Here is a 19,306-nt window from a genome sequence, read left to right as displayed (position 1 = left end):
CCATTTAGCGGGTGGCTGCGATGCTCTGTGTTGAGAGATCGGTCCTCCGGTGCTGCAGATGGGTAATGGGGTTTCTGTGATCCTCCGTGTACATTAGGCTTTGTCAAGCATCTCCTGGAATGTTCATATAGGAATGCTTTGGAGGTTCCCGATGCAATTTTATGCTCCAATGATGGCTACGTAGCAATTTCCAGGGAATTGTAATAACAGAATAAGCCAGTCTTGTTGGAGGTTGAAGGAATATTTCCTCAACATTTCTGAGGTTCACTGTAATTCCCTGTCTTTTTCCACGGAGGAGTGCAAGTGTGGTTCCAGGATGGATAAAGGCAGTGTTCGTGGTGGGCAGCAGGAACACTGTGAGCTGTTGAAAGCCTTTTCCCAAAACCTTGGAATATTCCTCACAAAGCTGTGTAATGGTGCAGGATTAGGTAATGGCAATCTTTGGGGTTTGACTCTGCCTAGTAGTTGTTTCACTCAAGTTCCACACTGCAATACCTCTGAAGGCAGAAACTTGGTGCAAAACAGAAGCTTTTGGCAACTCAGGCAGTGAAAAGATTACTATGAAAATATAAGGAATGGGGTTTCTATATATTCAAGCACAAGGTTAATAGAAATCTTTGGGGATGGGCTTTCTGTCCTTGAGTGTAAGAGGGACTCGCTGCACTATCACTCCTCTTATTCTTTCATTTCTCTCTTGGTTTTGTGAGTATTAAGCCAATCTGAACACTCACATCTGAAGAGTCCCTGTTTGTCTGCTTCTGCACTCGGTCCAGCTGGTTTTGCTCTCTGCTTTTAATGCCCGTGTGCTATTGATGCTTCAGTCCCTAATATACTGAGCTCCCCTTTTACTGACTCTATTCCATCAATCTCTCCTGAAGACTTTTCTCTCTCGTCTTCCTAATATACAACTTAACCTTAAAAGATAATCATGACTTTAAATATAATAGCTCATGTACAACTTCATAAATCATCGTGGGAGGGTTTGTATGACAGAGACAGCTTCTGAACCATAATGACTGAGGTTTCTGAGGCAGCAGAGTCATTTGAACGCAAACCTTTCATTAATTTTAATGAGGACCAGAAATCTGTGTGTACATCTCCAGAACTGCTTCAAAATACTTCACTGTTAATGTGTGAACAAGCCTGTCACCCCTTTGATATCAGTCTCCTGAGCTGATGTTGAGAGTAATAGCAAATGTCAAAGCAAGGTTTGCTTCCTTTAAGGAAGAGGAACCTGTGATGTGGACTGATTTGGGTGGCTTTGATGTTCCCACCAAACAGGAGATGCATGCAAACAGGCATGATTTCTAGCCTAAAAGCATTTCTTGGGCTTCAGGTGCCAGTTTCACCTTAGGAATTGACTCTAAGCTGAAGCCAAAGCAACAGGGAAATGATTCTGCTGATAATGAAGATCTAGAGTCTTATATGTAAGTAGTAAATGCCCCAGCACAGAGGTTTCTGCCTAGCTGTGGCCCACCTGCACTGTGAAACTACCTTGGAAGTGTAACTTTGGAACTGGGCAAAGAGCTCTAGATGGATCACTCAGATGCTAAAAGTTGTTCACTTCAGGTCAACCAAAGGTATTTGTGAGTCTGGCCCAACCCTAAGGACTTTTCTGCTGGAGAAGGAAAAGTTGAAGCAATTCCAGGAAGTTTTCCCCAGCATTTGCACACTGAAAGGTTTCTTTTTCTTCAACCTTTGAAAAGTGATCAGAAATACCTGGCTCATCATTTAAATACTCAGGGCTTTATGGTACCCACAGTATTGTCTGTTCTTGGCATCAGTGCTGGCTACAGCAACAGCCTTGACTGAGCTATAGACCCAGTGCAAACCCCTAGAGATCTTTTCCATTGGCATTTCCGTGTTTCTAAAGGGGAAGCAGTTTATCTGCTTATGGAAGCAAGCATCCTATAGGATGATGGCTGGTATGAGCTTGAAACTAGGCTCTCAGGACTTCTCAGTGCACCTTTGGCACCAAAGCAGTAAAGCATGGTGAGGTTCTGCCAAGTCCTATAGCAGCTAAAACCATGTACACATGCAACAACTTTGGTGATGAAACAGAGAACTAAATCCATCTTAAACTCAACATTCAATAGACTTCAACTTTGTAAGTTACTCTGAACATTATTTTAGTATTTCTAGCAATGACATAAAGCCTGTTTGTTTAACACTGTAAATGAATATGATATATACTTTTATATATTCTATGTATATGCTAATATACATAGATACATATACACTTTCATATACTATAAAAACAAGCTGAGATTCCCTAATACTCTCAGATTTGTCTGTACTGAGGGGTTCAAAGAGCAGGGGCATAGTTTGGGGTTTAGAGTGGTTTTATATTTCTGGTGCCATCCTGAGGAGCTGCCTTCTTTGAAGTACCAAAGCTGGACCACTGGAACTGTGTAATTTGTCACATCTCAATCCAGCTTGGACTTCAGATCTCAGATGTTGAATTTGCTTGTTTTCAGAGACAAGATAGCCATTGATATTTCCTAAGATGAAGGAGCTGCTGTGCCTTCCCCAAATGATATAACACATTGAGAGGTTTGCATTGTTAGGGAGCCACTTCACATTGAGCTTTGCTCAGCTTTCATGTACTAGGCTGGGCTAAGGAGATACTAAAAGGAGGTTGCATAGATTTGGCTGTAGATGATAGGGAGCGGAGTACCACAAGGGTCATCCTGTTCTTTCTGCTTGTTTTCAAAGCCCAGGGGCAATATCTGCTTTAAGGACATTTTGATCAAATGCTAGAAAATTACTGCTACTAAAGCATGGATTGAGGCTCAGCACTGAAGTGACTGTTGTTGGTTTAGAGGCACAGTGTGACTCTGCCCCTCTCTGCTGTGATATTCAAAGCAGAACAAATTAGAAGGGCAAGTACTGTCCCTTCTGCAGCAGAAATATCAGAGCAGAGACAAATACCCCCAGGGCATGAGCTGCCAAGGAGTGGGAATGAAAAGTCCATGTTTAGTTGTGCCAAAATGCCAGAGACCTTGAATGATGCTGCTGTGAGAAAGGCAGGGGTTCAGCACAGCCCTTGTGTAGTCCCAGAGCAGGATGAGGGTGGACGTGGCTCATCTTCACCCTGATGTTGTGCTGTGGATGCTTGGCTTTCCCAAGTTGTTAAAGAGAGATAATAGGTGGAAAAACAAATAAAAGAACCAGTTTAGGCAGTTGAAATTTAGGAAACTGCCCACAAAGGGACATTTTGCTTTATTTTTGTATTCTGGTGATGTCTGAATGCTTTTGAGTGTATGGCAGTCTGTTGTCTCAGTTGGAGATGTCTCATGGCAGCAAGCCCCTCCTGCATTGCCTCAGGAGTGGAGTTTTGTGCCTGCAAACATGTGGGTTGTTTCTTAGAGACATTCGTTGTCCATGGGGGGATGAAGTAGGAGGACCAGTAAACAGCTGGCAGAGGGAAGGAAGTGAATGGACAGCAGGGAAATGGAGCGGTGTAGCTGTGGGAGATGAGATGCTCTGTGGTGGGAGGTTGCCTGCTGCAGCTCTCTACATCCTCATCCCATGAGGCAAGACCTCAGCCCAGCATCTGCTTTGAACACGACTGATCTTCAGGAAACATGATGTCCTGGATGCTGTCAGGCACTGATGGGTTTAGGTGGGGATTGTGTTAGGGTGGATGCATGTGGTGAAGCCTGGATTAAAGGCATCTGCCTGTGCTGCCGTTGGGACCACTGTGGTTCTCAGGCTGCCTGAGGGGGACTTAAACCAAAGGTTGCTTCTATGCATCTGCTGGAGCAAAACCAACATTTGAGGAGGTTTATAAAATCACAGAGTAGTTTGGGTTGAAAGGACCTTAAAGCTCATCCAGTTCCAAACTCCTCCAGGTTTCCTGCAGCCCTTTAGGCACTGGAGCTGCTCTAAGGTCTCCCCCTTAAGGAGCCTCCTCTTCTCCAGGCTGACCCAGCCCAGCTCTCTCAGCCTGGCTGCATCTTTATGGCCTCTGGACCCACTCCACCAGGTCTACATCCTTATGTCCAGGCCATGCTGTTGCCCATTGCACAGCCTGGCAAGGTCCCTTCTGCATGGAACCGGCTCCTTTGCTCCCTGTCTCCGACACATCCCAAGGGATGTCACAGGCAGCCCTTCCTCTAAATCTGGCAGCAAAGCAATGGGTACTCAGGGTCTGCTCGCTGGGAAGTACTGGTGTATTGGCTGGGGGGGAGTCTCAGATAAGCCCCCATCATTCCATGATATGCCATGATGGGCTCTATCCGTTGTGCTTAATTACTCACCAAGTCACAAGGGGGCACCCATGGCTAAAGCTTTCCCTTAAGCTATCCATTAAGACCTGAGAGCCTTTGTGTGCCCCACGGCTGGGCTGCAGTTAGGAGGGAAGTCAGGAACTGAGTCTTGGCAAGGTGGGAAAACTCCCAGTTCCTTTTCATAGGGAATAGAGGAGGAGCCCTAGAACCCTTCCCTTTGTCTGGAGGTTTAACTGAATTCTGCTACAGGTATGAAATATTAAGGTAGGACCATTAAAATGATCCTTTGAGGCATTTTGCTTTACTTTCGTCTCCTGACAATGTCTGAATCCTTAGTGCGTGGTAAGTTCAGCACCGACTGCTGCACTCTCAAGAGACAGTCCTTTATAATTAAAGACAGGTTTATAGTTTAAGGGTGGAATTGGATTTCTGGGATAAGAGTGAAATTTTCTACTGATTTTCCTATGATGTTTATGGAGCAATCTGGAATCCTAGAGGTTTTCACAGTTGTATAAAGATGTTAGAATACCCCAGTGTAAGCTGGTACTTCCCTGTGGATCGAGTTATTGTCTGAATTCTTCTGTTTGCAATTAGCTCTCAAAATTGCCAAACACCTTTTATCTCCCCATGTCCTTCAGTAAGAAATATGGTGTTCTGCACTCCTAAAATGGAAAGCTGGATTGAGATCCTGGCTGCCTTTCCCAGCCTTCTCCCCTTTCTCCGCTCTGTGCTGTTTCCACACCTGCATTAGTGTTTCCTTCCAGCAATGTTGAGTTTTCCTTAAATCCTTAAAACTGTAGCTTTAGAAGCTCCACAAACTAAAGACAAGCTGTTTTGGCTTGCAATGCCAACAGCAATGGTCATTCTTTTCCCTGCATCAAGAATGGGAAGAGCTTTTCCCACTTTGGATCAGGAAAGCCTGAGCAAACGAATGGGCTCTGCTGCATACACCAGGGAGCAGGAGGGGGCTTCCATAGAGACAGCCCCAGACTCAGACAGCTAAAGACTGCTGCTAAGGGGGTCTGCACAAGGTAAATGAGCCTGGAGAAGGTGGTGTGTGGGGGAGAAACCCTGGTGCTTGCCACTTGCTGTAGAAGTTGGATTCATGGAGAATGCACAGCCCTATCTCTGTCCTCTCACTGTTGTCCTCACCTGAAGAAGCCCAGCAAAAGCAGAGGTTCTCAATTGCCCTGTTTGCAAAGCAACCCTCATGCATTTGGAACAGTGGGAGAGGAACGTGTGATGGGCAAGGAAGCATGGAGGAACTCCATGCTTGTCTCCACAAATGAACCTGTGGTGAAGCCAAAAGCACCATCACAAGGGCTGGAGGAAGGTGCAGTTATTACCTGCAGCTTTATGGCATGTTTGCTGTCCATAGCACTAGGGCTTTCCCCTCTCACATCCACAGCGGCTTTGTTTTTAGGGTGATGGCATGAATTCTATGCATAGACTTTTAGTACCTCTTTTTGTTGGTCTTCTTTAAATACTCTGGCTCCTGTGAATAAGGTTTTCTCTGGGACAGTGGGTCAATGATGGAACCATCAACTTCCATCAGACACTTCCCAAGAAGGAACTGACAAATCTGTGGTGACTCATTATCTTCAGCACATGGATGATGTGTGTAAACCCATGCCAGCCTTGCATGCCTACAGCCTAATGATGTTAAAACAGGGAATAGATGCTGTGATGTGATACTCTTGAGCAGCCTGAGAAAGTTGTAATGTGTGTTCCTTACAGCTCAGTGCACTGAAAGGGAAATGTGCTGGGCAGGGCTTGCTCAGCTTGTCCAAGTCTTGGGTTGTTTCTCAGTTTGCTTCATCCATAAGGGAATTGAGGTAGGATGTGAAATCCGTGGCTTATGTGATGTGGGGTTAGTGTGCCCTTGGGGCAATTCTTTTCTCCCTCTCAAGTGCGGTGTCTTCAGTGCTGGGATGTTTTCCTTGCACTTGTCCAGCTTGAGCACAATGAGGGCCCCAGTTGGGGGCCTGGGGTTTCTATTACACAGCAAATAACAGGAGGAGGTTGGACGTGACCAGGTTTCTTTCAGTACAATACAGAGGGGGTATATTTGCTGTGTACAAACACATGTTCTAAGGAAACCAATAACTTCTGTTGATGTGTATGATGTAAAAGGACGTTAATCATCTGTTGCCACTCAAAGGATGTGGGGAAAAGATGTATATAATAGAGTTAACACAAAGGTTTGCTGCTTTGTGTGAAAGTCTCATTCCAGAGCCTGTGTTTGGTGGCTAAAAGGGAGGACAGGAAGGGAGCAGGGATCTTCTCATCACTGCCTTGGCTGGGTTAACACCACCCCAGTCAAGCCAGGGGGAGCATCCAGTTGTCTTAAGGATGGTTAGGGATTTGTAGAGAGGGGATGGAGCAGCATCTTGGCAGCAGTCTTGGAAATTGCAGTTATCTTGTGTCTGAGCACTGAGATTTGGTGCCTGTTGCACATAGTATTAAAATGAGGAATCACAAATCATAAGGTTGTTAAAATGATGTTCGGTGCTTGTCAATCAATATTTTACAGTCAGAAGGAAACAACAGATGATGAATAGAAAGTGTTAGGATATCAAATTAATATTTTGAGTGCAGGAAACCCTTTCCTATGAGATTCCTGGGGCAGATATGGAGTGCTTTTAGAAAATCAAGCTGTTGAAACAATGGGGTTTGTTCTGGAGTTACAAAAGTGGAAGCACCTTGAACCAGTCATTTTCACAATCCTTGGCATTAGTGTATTAGCCTTCATCTGTGCTTACAACCTGAGATTAAGAGCTTTATTTCCATTATATTAATGAAAACTGGGTTTAGAAAGCCTTACCAATAATAGAAGACCCAAAAGCCCCTTGTCACAAGCAGCCCAACTTGAGAGTGGGCTGTGGCTCCCCTTTCCCCTCCTGGCTTTCATCCCAAGGTAAAAAGGTGGTCTCATTATCCAATGCCCTCAACACAAGTTTTCTATCTTGCACCAGCAAGGCTGTGGGTCTGTACAGGCAAGAAGTCTCAGTGAAGTCAGAGCATGTTCTGGAGGCCAGAGAAGTCAACACAAGTCTTTCCATTTGCCCTAACAGGATTTAGACTGCATCCTCATGCTGGGAGAGTTGGAACAATGCTGATTAAGTTGTTTATACTGTATCTAACTTGCTGGAACATCACTGCTTCTCATTATGCATGTTTGGGCCCATCAGAGGGGGTTTAGAGGGAACGGAGCTGGTCCAACCCCCGTCATACCTGTGCTTTGTGTCCCCTGCATCAGTGATGACTTTAGCAGCATTCAAGGACTCCTGAGCTTTTGGTCCCGAAGGAAAGGTCCCACAGTGAAGCTGCTTTGATGCACCCTGTACTGTACAACTGCGTTGAAATGACAATAACATAAGACAGCACTTCCCAAACTCTGAAAGCAAACAAGCCAAGCCTGCTTCCATGAAATCCCATTTCAATCAATTCATTTTATTTCCTTCTGCTTTGGGGAGGAGGGGATTTATTTCACCAGTGGGTGTATAAATATTGACTTGATTTTTTTAACTGGAGGAGCAGAGACACAACCAGGTCTCTTATTAGTTCTTACCCAAACATCAGTAAATACAGTCTTTCTGCAGTGGCTCCATTTTTGAGAGCTTTACCAAATACTATTGCTCTTGAAGTGGAAAGAGAGAGCACGTAGATATGAAGAAGTGTGCTTGCTGGAGGAAAAAAGAAGCCTATTAGCTTTGAAGCAGATTTGTATACTCTCAGTTAACATACTGAGTGTGTCAGAAGAGACCTTCACTGTGAAAACGGGCTGTGTTTCTGCTTTATGTGTTAACAATTCAAGCAAAGTATGAAGAAATCGAGCATTGTTCTGCTCTAAGTGGCACAGATTGCGTTTCAGTCAGTGCAGATAAAGTGCTAGGGATTGTCTACTGTACTCCAGAAGATGTATTTGAATTGCATGTCTAATCAGCAGGGCTTTCTCACACGGGATTTTACAGCCAGACAAAACCATGCACAATCTCTAATGAACTGTGCATCTGGATGATGGCAGGTTGGAGTGAATATAAAAGCTGGTTGGGAAATAGATTTACACTTTCCCCTGCAGAAGAGGATGCTGCCAACTGCATAGTAAAGTAATAGTTCACTGGCAGTGCTTTATGTCTGAAGGTCTTTAACCTCTTTACACATAAGATGATCTATATCACAAGCTTTCTCTAGAGACAAGAAAATACTGGCACAAAAGCAGTAGTTCAAGTTGCTTCAGGTTGCTCTGCAGGTCAATGGAATAGTGAAAACCAAACCGGAGCTGTGCTGAGATCTTAGCGTGTGACCCATTGGACACCACTGCCTCCAGGCAGAGGAGAGATGACTGGTTCAGTGTGAGACAACAGGGACCAAAGAGCTGGTTGGAAATGAGGTGACAAGGTGGCAGCTCTTTCCAGCTACATCACAACAGTGATGAGCAACCCATTGCAGAAATAAGCTGGACACAGTTACTAAAGGAAATGGTGCCCAGTAGTACAATATACTTTAGATTAAACAATCACTTGCTATTGGTTTGTATCTTAAAGTTACTCTCATACAAATCAAATTGCAGATGTTTTGGTGTTGATACCTCAACTTAGCGGAGTATCAGCTTTTGCGTAAGTATAAATGTATGTATAAGCAAGGGGTATCTCATCCTTGCCACTGCTCAAAAAGCATCTTCTAGTGTCATTAGTGAGCCCAGTGCAGGATGACCAGAGCTTAACTCTGCCTAGTGTCACCCTGCCTTCCTTTTGCCCTGGACTTACTATTTCTACCTCATTTTCCTCCTGCCACAAGGCAGGTATGATTTCCCTTTGGCCTATAAACTGCTCCCACAGGCTTGACCAGCAGCAGGGCACAGGGTTGTGCTTCCTACAGCTGTAGGAAAGTATCTTTCCTCCAGCAAAACAAATAAACCTTGTTTTACTTGTAAAAACAAATAGCTTTTTGTTTGTTTTAAATAGCGTTATCTTCAATGTTGGGCAACAAAGAGCTGTTTTGATACTTTCTAAGCTCTTCGTCCCTTCCCCTCCCTACTGAAACTACGCAGAACCTGACCCAGGCTTATTTTGCCTTGCACTAAATCTGTGTAGCAGGCATATGCATTGTAACACACTGTCTCCTGAAGGCCACGGTCTTGCACTGATTTCTGTCTCCCTTTTGACCTCAGCCTTGAGGTTTGCTGGGTGTGTAAATGAGCTCCAGCAGCAGCAAACACCATGTCCTTGTGTTTAGCATATGCAGCCGCAGAGCAAATGGCATCTCTCCTCTGAAAGGACATGGTGTGACCCGGTAGTTGGTACCCTCCAGTGTTTGTTGCCTGCAGCTCCCCAGTGCTGCCTCATGTGCTCAGAACAGGTCAGGCTCGCTGGGTGGTTCTGTTTCATGAAGGAAGATGTGCTCTTACTTTAGAAACATCAGCTAACCTGCACTCGCTAGGGCAGCACACATCCATCTCCACCAGCCAGGCAGGGTCCTTGGGAAAAGCATTTGTACTTGCTGATGTGTTTAACTGACAAACCTCCAGGCTGCAAGTATTGCTTCTTCCCATGCAACAGCCCAGTGGGGATTTTGATCACAGAATCCCAGCCTGGTTTGTGCTGGAAGGGACCTTAAAGCTCCTCCAGCTCCTACCCCTGCCATGGGCAGGGACCCCTTCCACTGGAGCAGCTGCTCCAAGCCCCTGTGTCCAACCTGGCCTTGAACACTGCCAGGGATGGGGCAGCCACAGCTTCTCTGGGCACCCTGTGCCAGCGCCTCAGCACCCTCACAGGGAAGAGCTTCTGCCTAAGAGCTCAGCTCAGTCTCCCCTTGGGCAGGTTCAAGCCATTCCCCTTGGCCTGTCCCTACAGGCCCTTGTCCAAAGCCCCTCTCCAGGTTTCCTGTCAATATTGTTGACTTCTGTATTTTCCAGTAGCACCAGTGACTGAATAGATCCTAAACCAGGGATAGATTGAATACAGCTTAGGAACGGATGGAGAAACAGGGAAAACTAATGGATGTTAGCAAAACCAGGCAGCTTTTCCCTGATACTCTATATAGTCAGGATTTAGGAGCTGTACTATCCTCCTGTCAAAGCATTCCAACGCATTACTGTATCATAGCTTACCTGCCAGTTCAACCTGCTTGCTTATAACATCACCTGAACTATTTGCTTTCCAGCTACCCTGTAAGCTGTAGTTCTCTAAATAGAAACATATGATGGAGTTGTAATCAGCAGGCAGCATTTCCTTGGGAAGGGTAGGCTTGGACTTGTGTCGCTGCATTGTGTTTCCTTTCATTCCAATGGAAAAAGGCTGCGTTTAATGATTAATAGTCATTCCTACCTCTCTGCTGGCCGGGCAGCCCAATGTGATAGGGTATAGCTGGAAAGCACAAGATCACTCTTTGCCCAACGTGGCATCCCCAGAGCACTGGTCAAGAGACAAAAGCCTTTAGTGTTCCTGAAAAGAATGTAAAGCATTTAACATCAAACGGCTGCAAAGCTCAGACATGTCCCTGCTAGCCCTGTGGCACAGCCTGGGATGGGCTGTGTCAGGCTCTAGGGATGGGGGAAACAGCATTGGGCTGTAGTTTGGTTACATGGGTTTGAGCTTTCTGAACATCTCTTGTATAATTACTCTCCATAGCACGCTGGAAACAACATGTAACCCATAGCAGCTTTAGCACCACAAAATAGCTGTCAAACAGCGGTCCCTGAAGTCGGAAGTGTTGCGTGTTCTGCTCCTCAGCTGCAATAGCCTGTTCTTGGAGTGATGGCCTAAGCTGAAGAGAGAAAAGGAATAGGAGCATCAGTGATCTGGACCCCAACCAGGCCAGCTCTGCCATCAGGGAGATCCTGACTGTGCCATGGGTGGAGAGTTCTCAGCAACCCAATGGAGCTCATCAGTGGGTTTCTGGTCATGACCAAGTCCCTACAGGATAAAGCAGACTTTAGTCCAGGGTTTGAACTAGTGGCAGTTGTTCAAATAGAGCTCATAAGTGTAAGAAGTGCCAGTGTGGTGATGTTAAATACAGAAACAGTTGTGTAAAGATAAGGGAATCCTGTGCAAGGAACTACATACTTGAGAGAGCATTACAGCAAAGCGTGGTGCACACAGGGGCAGAGGGGCTGGGCTGCTCTCAAAGGGAGCAAGAAGGGATAGAAACAGTCACTTTGGCATTAATGCTTGTGCCAGGGATCAGCACCAGGCCCCCTGCCTACAGCTTTCCAGGGGCTTCTTGTTGCCAAGGTACCAGGTCAGCCTGCAACAAGACATCCCCAGGAACTGGAGATCCAGGATGGGCGATCCCTCCTATGCCTCTGCCTGGATTATAGTGGCTACATGGGGATGAGCCTCATTCCTGTGGATGGTTCATCCTCTGTTCTTACTGAGGTTATGGATGTGAATCCAGCCCTTCCCAGCAGCCCTGTTCCATGTGATCCTGGGCCACACAGCACAGCCACATAACTGTGTTCTCCCATGACCACTGGGACCATCATCCTCCATGGCAATGTCCCTTCCCACAGGGTGGGCTCCCTTTCCCTAGTGTTCCAGCAGCTCTCAGCCAGGCACCAAGTTTAGATGTTCCCGATCTGGGCTGGGTGCAGATCCTCAGCCCAGAGGGCAGTGAAAGGCTCTTTATCCCACCTTATTCACATGTTTGTTTGATCCCTCCCACAGGATTTTTCCAGTGCCTTGGGTTTCCCACTGCCTCTGCCTTCTGCCTGGCCATGCCATGGGTTTCAACCTGAATAAGGTATTTATCCAAATATAACCCTATAATTCCATATTCTGGGGGCAGTGGGTGATGATGTGGGATGCTCTGACTTGAGCAAAAGGAAAGATGATTGAACAGTGTTGTTCTTCAGGCCAAACCAACCTGGGAGGGCAAACCCATGTTAGTGCCTGGGGTTCCTCTGGTCCTTCAAACTGGGCACTGAGTGATGCAGCACAGCTATAATGTATCCTCACCATAGCTCCCAGATGCCTTCACGCTTGGCTTTCCAAAAGGAGCAGAAGGGCAAAATCACATTAATAAATAGCCTTGATGCAAGAACCGAGCTACGGATCCTTGGAGAGGTGGGAACTGATCCTTCTGGAACGCAGCTAAATAGGGCTGTGTGTTTTAAACACTGTGTTTATCCAGGCAGTAATGACAGGCTGCTTTTTGGAGAGGTGTGTTTTGTCAAAAGCAAGTGTTCTGTTCCCTGTTCCCCACGCTGGGTGGTGCGTGGCAGCATTGCCTCCCCCCTTCCCTTAGTTTGGCTAATTAAACTGGAACAGTCAATTCCAAGTCTCTTTTCCCCCCTCCCTGTTTCATATTTCACCGCTGCGCTGATTTCCTTCAGTTTTAGTGGTTTGAAATGGCTTCTATTTAAATTTGGAAGGGAAGACAAATAAATCTGCCACATCTATTTCTATTCACATCGTACATTGTGGCTTTTCTCCTCGTGAAGAATGAGGTCTGATTTTTGAACCTGAATTCACTTGGCACGAGCCTTGGCTTCAGCAACTTTGGGTTTCCTTTTGTTTCAAACTAATTCCCTTTTTCCCTACCACTGGAATACATTTATGTCTCCATGTTCACAAAGCTTTTGTGCATGTGTTGAGTTTGAAAGTGTTCATCTAAGTATGTGAAATGTATTGAGGATGGGGCTCTAAGCGTGTTTTATGGTGGTCCTTGGACCTGTAGCATTGCCAGTCCTTACCCAATAGGCATCAGTTTCCATATATCTCTGCACAAAGATGGAGCTACATCTGCTCCGGTTCTCACTTTGGGAAGCCAGGGCCTTGTTCTTGTCTTTGTAGAGCAGGGTTTTGTGAGGAGAAGGAAGGGTATCAAATACCTCCTGGGTTTGGAGGAAAGATAAAGCAGGAGGATACAAGGTGTATTCAACAGCACAGGAATTTCCACACATTTCTTTGCAAAGTCCTTTTTTAATAGATGAAAGCTTTATCTTAAACACTTTGGCTTGGCTGGAATATGAGGAATGCGTGACTGGGAAACGTGGAAAAAGCAGCTGGAGAACAAAATAGCAAAGAAATTAAGATTTTATCTGATTTCTGACAAGCTTTTGTCCCGGAAGTGCTAATCCCCAGAGCTGGCCTGGATGGGTGGTCTGAGCTCCAGGCCCTTCCAAGGGACCGGAGGCAGGTTTGTTTGGACATAGGAGTTTCTCACAGGTACCTGGATGTGCACTCACTGAGGTTTCATTGAGGGCAGCAGATCCTGAAGCTGTTCATTGCCTACCCCAGTCATAAAACTGCTTGTTGCAAAGTTTGTTGTTGCTGTTTCTCACTTCATCTGTTATAGCAAGGAAGCAAAACACAGATGCTTCAGAGCAAAGGTATGGATAAAGCCTTATGCCTATAGAAACTGAGAGATGCAAAACCACAACTAAGTTGAATTGTATGTGTTTAAGGAGAGAAGCCCTCAGCATGGTAACAGAAGGGGTTATGTATATGAGATCTGATTTATGGCAGAAACCTCAATTTTGGCCACATTCTGAGGTCAGTTTTCTAAGTGAAACCTGCATTTCTGAGTCAGGCCAGTCCTACACTAACCCCATTTTGCTTCAAGTTCAGGTGCTTGATGGGTCAATGTTGATCCTACCTGTGGCTGTATTTGAGTAAGTTTAAAGCCCTTACCCAGGTCCAAGATGCTTTAGTTCTGCCTGGTTCTACCCTAGGTACTGAGGGGGATAATATGTGGCAAGATACAGAACACTTTCATGCAGCTTTGATGCTCAGCACCCCGCAGGACCTGTCCTTGCAGCAGCAGTGACCCGCAGCCTTCCATTCCCTCCTCCAGCATCACCCGGCCGCATTCCCTCCCTGTGCGGTACCCGGGGTGCCCCTGCCCCGCAGAGCCGCTGAACCTGCCCCTCGGAGGCTGGATCTCTGCTCATTAGCTGCTGTTTGCTGAAACCGGATACCTGGGGCACCCCCGCCAGGGAGCCGGGTCCCTGCCTGCAGCTATTTAAAAGGACAAGGGCAGCCTTAGAATTCCCACCTCTTTCACATCCATGTCCCTCCCAGCGCCCGGCCGCAGCCTCTCTTCAGTCCTGGATCCCTGCGGTATCCATGACCCACGAGTGGAGCGACGGCCTGAGGGGGACCTGCCCGAGCCAGCCCTGGGGAAGGATTATCTGTTGAATCTGAGGGGACCTCAGCCTTGCCAGAAAGCAGGGGGGCCGTGAACCCCAGCACAGGAGGCACCGTAGGACAGGAGGGAGGAAGGGGTTCAAGAGGTCATTTTGGCTTTTTTCCTCCTTTTTTGTCTCCTTTTTAATTATTATTCTTTGAAGAAATAGAAATTGTTGTAAGCTGCTGGGACAAATGAATGCCAATGAACATGGGGCTGCGAGGAGATGCTGCCCAGCCTCTTGCCTCGCTGCAAAGTAAGTGCCCAAGGCAGGGATGCTGTGCAAGGGGAAGAGAGCAGGGCTGTGGGGGCACCCAGGGTGCAAGGAGGAGGTGGGAGGGCTCCGTGTGATGGGTTGCCCTGAGTGTACCCCACGGAGCTGAGGGGTTTGCTGTGTCCTGGTGTGGATAAAAGGGACCTGTTGGTCACCCCAGGGTGTGTGCAGTGGCCGGGTCAGTGCTCTATGGGACTTTGCCAGAGCTGGAAGAGGAGGGAGCACAGGGATGAAGGTTTAATCCAAGTGCAAAAGTCCCCTCTGCTGGCAGAGCTGGCTAAAGTGGGCTTGGGAACTGATTTACCCTGATGGAACTTGTATAAGAAAACTCATTTCCCTCTCCCTGCCCTCCTGGCCGCAGCTTCCATCACTTGGTGCTGGGAGAAGGGGGGAGATGCCACCATTAAATCCCCTTCCCTGTGGGACCAGGGTGCGGATGGGGACAGGGCCAGGGGGGAGATTTCCTCCTTCAAACCCCCCTCCATAGGCTCCCAAGCAACCCAAGGTAGAAGCCAAGTCAGGTACCTGGGACTGAGATCCATGGCAGAGTAGGTGAAAGGCTGCAGGCTTATGGCCCCCAAGCATTGAGAGCAGAGGAGCAACCACCTCCATCAGCATCCTCCCCAGAGCAGGGGCCTGCGCCTTCCTCCATGGTGCCTGGCAGGGTCTTCATCGCTTCAATGGCCCAAAAGGGGTTTCTTCTCCATTAATTATTTATTTGCTCTGTATTACTCTTCTCTCTGGAAGTGCTTCACTGTTACAGAGGAGGGCAGCAGAGAGAGGCCGCGGAGCCATCCTTAAATCATTTTCATTTCTCCAAATCTGCCTTTTCCTCTTCTCTCTTAAATCCAGAGGAGAGATCCTTTGGAGGGGGGGTGGGGGGTGTGGGGGGGTGGGAGGCACATCTGCACTGCAAAATAAACAATAATTACAACCACCAACCAAACAACAAAGTAACAGCTAAGGGAGGTGGGGGGGAAATCCCAACCAAACACTTTAAATCAAGGACTTTTGGAAATCAGAGCTCCCAGAAATTGTACCATTAATAAGGAAGGGAAAGAAAAGAGGCGAGAAATCCAGCGACCATGGGCCAGCCTGGCTTCCTAGCGTGTACTTTGTGTTCTCTCTCCTTTTTCCCAAGGTAATTGCAGTCTGCCGAGAGGGAGTTAAATGGGATTAAAAGATCTGTGTAAGCAAAAGGACCCAGAAGAGAAGGAGGAAGGAGTGAGCCGTCCGGGCCAGGGGGTGTCTTTGACACAGCTGAGCCCCTTAGAGAGGCAGAGAGCTGAGCTCCTGGGAAGGATGTACCCACAAACCGGCCTGACCCCCTTTTTCTGATGGATTGCTGCAAAAATTGCCCGAAAGAGACAATGCACTAAACGTGATGGAGCCGGAATCAGAGCCGGTCTCCAGACTCAGAGCTACAGCAGCAGGCAGGGGGTGAGTACAAAGTCCGGCTTCTCCCGGCGCTTGGGGAAAGGGAATCCCGGGCGGGACGGGGGTGCGGGGGAGCCGGGAAGGGAAGAGCGGGGTCGGGAAGGGAGCTGTGCTCCCGGGAATGGGCTGGGGGGGAGACATTCCTCTGCCAGGGGATGATGTGAAAACTCCTGGGCTGGAGAGGAGAATGAGCTGGGAGAAGGGAGGCCACGCTGCTGGAGCAGGGGAAGGGGGGGAGCGGGGCTGCGGTGTGCGGAAGGGGTGAGCGCGGGGAGCTTGGAGCCGGGAAGGGCAGGAGAACCCCCAAACACCCCTTATCCCCGTCCCCATGAGCCCGGGATAGGAGCCCCCAGCCCAGGAACTGCTCCTGGGGGATGTTCTCCCCATGCGGGATGCAGGAAGCGGCGATTCCAGCTCCCCGCTTCCCCTCGCACACCTCCACCGGGCACCGGGGGGGGGCACAGCCCTTCCTGGGATGCTGCTCCTCGACCTCGTTCCCTGGGGATATGGGGGCAGGAATACCTGGGATCGTCCTCCGGGAAGCGGGAGAACCGCGGGTGAGGCGGAGGGTGCTGGTGGCACGTTCCCCGCGTGTCCGCTGCACCCACGGGCGCACGATTGCTTCTTCGCATCCACGTATACGTGTGTGTATAAAACCACCGCTCGCACACCCCAATCCTCGCCCAACAAGGACCCGTTTTTACTATTCCCATTGTTAAATCTGCTGTTGTTGTTGTTGGGTTTTCCTGCCGGCGAGCAGCAAAGGGTTAAGCGCTGCTGGTTGCGTTGTCGGATGTAATGATGATTTACCGACACTCCCTTGGAAAAGGCTGGGATTCTTCTGCCTGGCAGTTGGGGAAAGTTGTGAGCAGGATCCCTCTGCTCCTGCCAAGCGGGGCTGGGAGATGGGATGAAAGGAGGGGGAAAAGGGGTGATGGGGTTTGGGAATTACCCCCCCACCCCCTTTGCACCCCGGAGTTACCCCGCTGCCGGCAGCCGCAGCTTGGATGTGGATGAATGTGCAGTTTTCTTTGTAGGCTGGGGCAGGCTCTCCCTGCCTGTGTCTGTGAGTGTGGAGTTGTGTGGAGGGAAGCAGGACTGCTCCCAGGGGCTGCAAACAGCTCTCCTCGAGGTCTTGTGGGGGTTTGTGTTCACAAGGACCAGATTTCAGTGCTTTAGGGTGGGTTTTTGTGCAGACGTGGCTGTGGCATGCTTAGGGATGCTGGTAACTGCATATCCCAGTTGCACCTTTTTGATGCTGAGCATGGTGTGGAGGGCAGTGCCAGCATGGGACTGTGTGATGGGATCTGTGTGTCAAAGATGAAGTGGAAAGAGGAGCACACAGATAAAGATTGCTTTGAAAGACCAAGAGCAGCTTTGCAGTGAAGGGCCCCGGTGCTGGGGGGAATACTTGGCACAAGGCACAGACACTGCACAGGGCCTCAGGTTGTGAGCAGGATGGAGGTGACCACAGTCATGGTACAGATAAAGACAGGGATGTCTTACTTGAGCCCCAGGAGAATCAGATCCTGCTGAGGAAGGGTTTAGGAAATGATGGACTCTGCTGCTTGCTTGCTGCAGGTCTACATCTGGTTTTGCATCTGTGTCCCAGGCCAGCGCTGTGCACGGGGTTCGTGCTGCAGTGCCATGGGGAATGTGAGCTTTGGTTTCCTCTGGTGACTCGGAGTGCGTGTGCCTTTTGTTCCTAGGATCTCCTCTGGCTCCAGTACCTCACCAGCGTGCTGCTGATCCGTTCCCTCCTCAGCAGAGGTCGCTTGCTACCCTTCACATTATCCCCCGATGGGCTTTTTGGTGCTGGGCTTTGATTTGCTTGGTGAAGTGCTGTGCATCCTATCCTGGATGTTCCTGTTGAGGCTGTCAGTCTTGGAGAGGGTCCTCTGAGCCCAGAGCTGGCTTGTGCCGGGGCTCACCAGGCCACCCTTGTGCCGTGGAGTCATCCTCAGGGAGGGTTGTGCTGTCTGAGGGCAGCTTGTAATCGGAATGTTCTGGTGCATTCCCACATGGCATTGGGGGTCCAACTTGTCCCAGTGCTCCTGCAGCATTCTCTGGAGATGGGCTGGTGGCTGAGGAGCTGCCAGATGTGCAGGAGAGCCATGGATGGGAATGGGAAGCAGGAGCAGTTGCAGCATGTGCTGAAGCTTTGTCCTGGCTCGAGCATCAAGAGCTTGTAAACCCAGAAGAACACAAAGTTTTTACAGGCTCCAAGTGCCCTTCTTGATCATTTCTGTTGATGCATTTTGGGAGTGCACAGGCTCATTGAACCACAGGAGAAGGTTTTGCATCAAGCCATGCACTGAGCACATCTCCAGGCAGCAGCACTCAGCTGTGGTTGTGCCACCTTGGTCCCTTCCAGCCCTGCTGTTCCATGCTGGCCATGGAGGAGGTCTGTGGATGCTCTTGGATGCTTGCTTGCTGTCACAGCCCTGAGCTGTTGGTGTGATGCTGCTCTGGGCTGCCTTATCCACGTGCTGTGTGAGGAAGCTGTACACATAGTGCTACAGCATCCAGAAAAGCCTGGAGGAAGGCACAGGTACTGATTCAAGTGGAAAAGACCATTGCATGCAAGCCAAGGAGGGGATCTGGGGATGCTATGGCACTGCTGGACAAATTCAGCTAAGGGAGCAACAGGCAAGCAAATGATGTGTGTGTGCTGGGTGCCTCGGGAGTCAACTGCAGAGCTTCTTGGAGCTGTGTCCCAGGAAGGAAGGGCAGTGTCACAGCCACAAGCTGAGGTTCAGTGCCTAGGTCTCCCTCCTGCTGTACCAGTGTGCATCTCTGAGCAGGTCAAAGCTCCAGCTTCACCCCCTTTCTGCAATGGGCCAGAGGGATAAAATCTGCCCTGCTTGAAGCCAGTGTTTATGGAGGCTTCGTTATTGACCATTGCCCAGGTCTTGTGTTGAGGGGCTTGTAGGAAGTCTATGACCAGAGACAGGCACTGAGCATGTGGGTCCTTCCCCCTCCCTCTTTCTTTGCCAATTTGTTGGGGGCATAAGTAGAAACGATGGGCACTCAGTGAAGTGCAAATGGAAACAATGGGGAGTTCTATACGGCTCTGCCAAACCCCATTCACAAAATGAAGGAATGCAAAGGCGCTTGTTGGAAGGACAAAAAGAGGAGTTAGATGACAGATCACGCTTAGCACTGCTGTTTGTCGAGGGCTCCAGTTACTGAGAACACAAAGGCAGGGGCCGGTAGTGAGTGTTGTCACTTC

At 48.6% G+C, this 19,306-nt stretch overlaps 1 protein-coding gene across 1 annotated transcript in view; it reads left to right on the top strand.

Annotated features, from left to right (window-relative positions):
• The first annotated feature begins 15,522 nt into the window (after positions 1 to 15,522).
• Positions 15,523 to 19,306, top strand: part of COL27A1 (collagen type XXVII alpha 1 chain) — a 153,294-nt gene continuing 149,510 nt past the window's right edge. The window contains exon 1 of the mRNA XM_034067355.1: positions 15,523 to 16,077. Within this exon, the coding sequence (XP_033923246.1) occupies positions 16,022 to 16,077 (56 nt within the window). The 5' untranslated portion in view covers positions 15,523 to 16,021. The remainder of the gene's footprint in view (positions 16,078 to 19,306) is intronic.

The sequence above is a fragment of the Melopsittacus undulatus genome, chromosome 11 (assembly GCF_012275295.1).
Source record: "Melopsittacus undulatus isolate bMelUnd1 chromosome 11, bMelUnd1.mat.Z, whole genome shotgun sequence".
Lineage (NCBI taxonomy): Eukaryota > Metazoa > Chordata > Aves > Psittaciformes > Psittaculidae > Melopsittacus > Melopsittacus undulatus.
Note: the sequence above shows the minus strand (reverse complement) of the source record. Positions and strands in the feature narration are given on the sequence as shown.